This window comes from Mastomys coucha, unplaced genomic scaffold (assembly GCF_008632895.1).
Source record: "Mastomys coucha isolate ucsf_1 unplaced genomic scaffold, UCSF_Mcou_1 pScaffold14, whole genome shotgun sequence".
Taxonomy (NCBI): domain Eukaryota; kingdom Metazoa; phylum Chordata; class Mammalia; order Rodentia; family Muridae; genus Mastomys; species Mastomys coucha.
In genome coordinates this window covers 83,284,232-83,288,620 of record NW_022196896.1, presented here as the reverse complement: position 1 = coordinate 83,288,620, position 4,389 = coordinate 83,284,232, and the positions used below count along the sequence as shown (strand labels likewise).

The 4,389-nt window shown below is 50.9% G+C and overlaps 2 protein-coding genes across 3 annotated transcripts in view; one reads left to right on the top strand and one right to left on the bottom strand.

Annotated features, from left to right (window-relative positions):
- Positions 1-1,138: 1,138 nt before the first annotated feature.
- LOC116088443 lies at positions 1,139-4,383 on the bottom strand. The gene has a single exon (XM_031367537.1). The coding sequence runs from the start codon at positions 3,704-3,706 to the stop codon at positions 3,308-3,310; it is 399 nt and encodes a 132-aa protein (XP_031223397.1). The 5' UTR covers positions 3,707-4,383; the 3' UTR covers positions 1,139-3,307.
- Positions 2,004-4,389, top strand: part of Satb2 (SATB homeobox 2) — a 181,324-nt gene continuing 178,938 nt past the window's right edge. Inside the window, exon 1 of one of the 2 annotated variants that reach the window (XM_031367536.1) lies at positions 2,004-2,088. The gene's annotated coding sequence lies outside the window, so the exon portion shown is untranslated. The remainder of the gene's footprint in view (positions 2,089-4,389) is intronic. The other variant, XM_031367534.1, reaches the window with a different exon arrangement.

The window sequence follows — 4,389 nt, the reverse complement described above, 5'->3', positions numbered from 1 at the left end:
AGAGGAGCTGCCCTTCCTTCAAGGCCCGTCCGGGTTCCCCGGGCTCCGGGCCTCCAGCTCCTGGTCCACTTGACTCGCTGGGTTTGCAATCTAAACGCAGAGGCAGTATGAGGTCTTTTAAAGTGTTGGTCGCCTAACTTTCCACGGACAGTCCGAGACCGAAATTGGCATCAGACACAACATGGGCATCCTTAGTAAGAAATAGTTCCCCCTCGTTCCCACTCCCCGCCTCTGCCTCTACCCCCTAGAAGGGCCAGCTCCTGGAGAAGCAGTTGGCCCCTTTTGATTCCTAGAAGCCGTCCCTTCGAAGGCTTTTAAGGTGGCGGTTTCCACGAAGTTTGAAATGAGTGCCCTGGGGTGGAGAGAAAAAAGGCAGCACAAACTTTCTGTGCTCTAAAAGAGGCAGCGCACTTCTGGAAGTGCCTGGGTCACCAAACTTGAGAGCCAGAGAGACAGGGGGTGAATGCTGGGCCTTCAGAGCCGGTGGCCGAAAAGTCGCGAAGCGGCGAGCTTCGCACTCTGCGTCCTACCAGGGCAGTCGGGCCTAGGTGGTCTAAGACTAGCACACAACCGAAGCTGACCTGGGCAGAGGACCCGCACGGCCCAAACCGCAGAGGCAACAGGAGAAATCAAACACCATTGTCATTAAAAGTGCAGGCCAGGCCTTAAGTAGATGCAGGCCTGGGAAGAAAGAAAAGCAGTCTATCAAAGAAGGGAAATTGTGGCACTTAAACCCAGCCTAGAAAGTCCCAGTGTTTTGTTGTTGTTGTTGCTGCTTAAAAAAATAATAATAACAGTGTGTTTGTGAAAGACAGGAGGCCTTTGACTACATAACGTAAGGGGGGATTTTAGGGCTAGGAGAATCCCGAGAAAAGTTTGAGAAGATCTCCCTCAAAAAAATGTAGGTCAGAAACAACTGAGACCACCCCCCCCACACACACACACCATACTCACAACTTTACATTCTGAGCAAGGAGGAAGTTGTTTCTTAATCTGGTGTGTGTAGGGTGGGGGGAGAGTTTTGAATCAAAGTATTTTAAAAGGCAAATGTACTTGTACAATTTTTTAAAAGTATGATTGTTTAAAAAAATGTTTGGAAATAAACCATCGTGGGGAATACAAAAATGAAACCAAACAGTTTTTTGAATCATCAATATATTTATTCACTGTTTTTAAAAATGAAAATGACAAACGTTTTAAAAGTATTATTTAAAATATAACTTACTGTAGTAATTAGAAGTGTTTGAAATTATTTGCTTTAGTTGAAATGAAGTTAACAAAACTGGATTGGGAAAAACATGTAACTTGAACAGAAAAGGCCTTTATCCGGTCAAAACTACAGGGAAAAATTCACACTGGGTATGTGTGGCAAAACTTTTTAGAATTCTCCTTTTGCGAATTGAGAGAAATTTGAAAATGCTCTACTAAAAATAAATCTGCCAACATTCAAAGTACAGTTTTGATAATGACATCGAATTACACATTTTCGTGTATAATAAATGTAATTTGTTTAATTTTTAAAATGTAATTTTAAATAATTTAGATTTTTTGTTCTAAATGGTATTTTCATGATAAAAAATAGACAAAAGTAATAATGAATTTGAAGGGGTGTAGAATCTAGCCACAATGCACATTTAATTGAACTTAATTGTATACTTTATTTAAATAGACTTTCTGTTTTTTTTAAATCATTTAGAATCAATAGTTCCCTTCAAAGCATAATAAAATATGTACACTTTATAAAATATTAACTGATTAAACAATACTGCCATGTTGGTTATAAGAGTGTAGCTGAAGTTCATAATTATAGTTGACACAAGCCAGTGAGGATAGCGAAGTGATCCTTAGCAAAAAACGCAAACGACGATTTTCCGACAGTGATTTTTATAAAATAGCTCATTAATGACAGGATAGAATCGTTCCAACTATCGCATCATCAGATATAATAATAGTGACGAATCAGACAAAAAAGATCCCCACTAAACGATTTGCATTTTTTTTCCAGAAGTCCTGAAGTCCTAATATCATCAATTCTTCTTAGTTCGTGGACATTGGGCCGGAGGTGGATTCTGTAGTTCCAACACCAAGGTAAGAAAGGAAATGGGACGGGAGGGGGGTTATTACCGTTAATATACAAATAAAATATATGCATTTCCCATTTTAAAAACGGGCTAAGTTTGACAGTGATAGCTAAGTTTTTGAAACACCCCTTCTCATTTCGATATGCTATAACATTGTTCTTTTTTAAAGTTTGTCAATCAAACTTACAGTTTCTTTCTTTTATTGCTTCAAAAAAACCCAACCAACCAAACAAACCGAAAAAAACAAACAAACAAAAAACCTTTCAGCTACCTTCAAGGGTTGATTTACTTGAGCCACTTTTGCTTTCACCGGGTTGGCATTTTCTCTAGCCCCTTTGGCTGGGCATGTTTGTGGGAGCACGGAATTTGGGGAAGGAAAAAAACAGGGAAAAGAAAAAGGCTTCCTAAAACTGCGGTGGCTCCCGGGAGAATGACTACCCTGCCAGCCTCTGCTTGGCTCTATTCCCCTGTCGCCTGGGGCTTCGAGTGAAGTTGGTGGGCGGCTCCTTTGAGTGGGACTCACCGAGGTCTGGGCACCGAGATCTAGGCCAGGGACAGGTTTTGTTTCGGGGACCCTCGTTCTTTCAGAAGCCCTCAGGCCTCCCTGGCCGTGGGCTTGCGACTCTTGGGGTGTTGGGGGTCGAGGGGTAGGTTACCAAGCAAGTGGACAGCAGTCTAGTCTCCAGCGCTATTCGCATATTCAACCACCACTGGCCCAGCTCAAGGCCAGGGTTTAGAATTGCCTCGAGCGCGTTTCCCGAAACCGAATTTAGTTTGGCCCTCTGGCGCCGCCGTACAGTCAATGCTTCTTAAGGGGGACTAGTGGCTCTGGCAACCGGTGGAAGCCGAGTCCTTGGGGTCCTGGGGAACTGGAGGGAAAGCCCCGGTGCACAGAAGGGACAGGAGGTGCCGCCGGCTCAAGGGGCTTCTCTGACCGGAAGGCCGGAGAGGACTGGTTCCTATTTTCTCCTCTGAGGTTCCAGCGGCTGACAGATGCCGGACGCGGCAGGCACCTCGCCGGGGCTGCGGCCCCTGCCCACGTGCTTTTTTTTTTTTTTAAGGAGGTCCGCGCCCATGCCGAATGGCCAAGACAAAAGCGCGGCCCGCAGCCGGGTCTGGGCGGGCAGTAACCGCGCCACCTTAAACAAGCAACACGGCGCGAGCCGAAAGGCTAGGGCCGCGGGAGTCCGCAAAAGTTTGTGGCTCCTAAGCCATAGAAGGACGAGTTAGGGACTCCTCGGCGCGGCCTCGCTTGGGGCAGAGAGGCTAGGTCCCCACCGCTCAGCTCTGCTCGCGCCGAACTCGGTCCTCAGCCGCTGAGGGTCTTCGGGAGCCCCAGTGCTGCAACCCGAGGACGCGCAGCCCCAGCGCCTCGGCAGGCTCAGCGTTCTGGCCTCCGGGCAGCCCCGGCTGCGCCGCTCGCAACGTCGCCCGCGTGGCGAGAGTGGCAGGGATGCATCCTGCCTTGTGCCCACGGAGCAACCCTTTTTCCAGTGCCGGACCCACAGCCGGACGGGCGGAGTCTCGCTCCAGGCGTTCGGGACACCCGGGCTATTGTTCCGGACCCGCGGCCGCACTGGATTTGAGGGAGAAGTGGCCTTCTCCAAACACGGCCGGGAGCGCATCGGGCCCGGACGGTCGGCTCGGAGCAGAAGGGGAGCTCGCTCACACCGAGAAAAGTTGCTCCGAGGGGCGGAGGCGGTGGGTGGTGGGCGGAGGCGGTGGGTGGGGGAGGCGATCGCCCTCCTATCTCCAAAGTCGAAAGTACTCGGCGGCGCAATTAACAGAGCCCGGAGAGGAGGCAGCCTCTGCCGCCTCCCGAGCGCCAATCTGCGCCTCTGCGGCGAGCCGCGGCACGGAGCGCCCGCCTTGTCGCCGCAGCCTGCGCGCCGGGACGAGTGCGCCTAGGGGCTGGGCGAGGCGGCTGCGCCCTGGACTTGCTACAAGGAGGAGGACCAGACCCTGGGCCCTGGCGTTCGTCAGCGCTTAGACGCACCCATTCGTCGGCCGTGGCCACCGCCTCGCGCCACACTCAGTCCTCAGCCATCCGTCCTTCGTCGCCCGGTGCATGAGGTCCTTGCCACCCCGCTCCCACCTCCGACTCTCCCCTTCCTCCTTTCTCCCTGTCTCCCACCCCCTCGCCTATCCCTGTGCCTCCTCCGCAGCCCGGCTGGTTGGGTCGCCTTGCTCACAGCGATTGATTGATTGATGTTTAATTTCCTGCCAGGCGGGGCCCCCCTCCCCCCGCAACCTCCCCAGCCCTCCTCCCCGCCCCCCACTCCCCTCCTTCATTGCGGTGGACCAGTCT

Bases quoted from the DNA above. Each gene is read 5' to 3' on its own strand.
- LOC116088443 (XM_031367537.1), bottom strand. From the start codon at position 3,706: ATGCGCTCCCGGCCGTGTTTGGAGAAGGCCACTTCTCCCTCAAATCCA.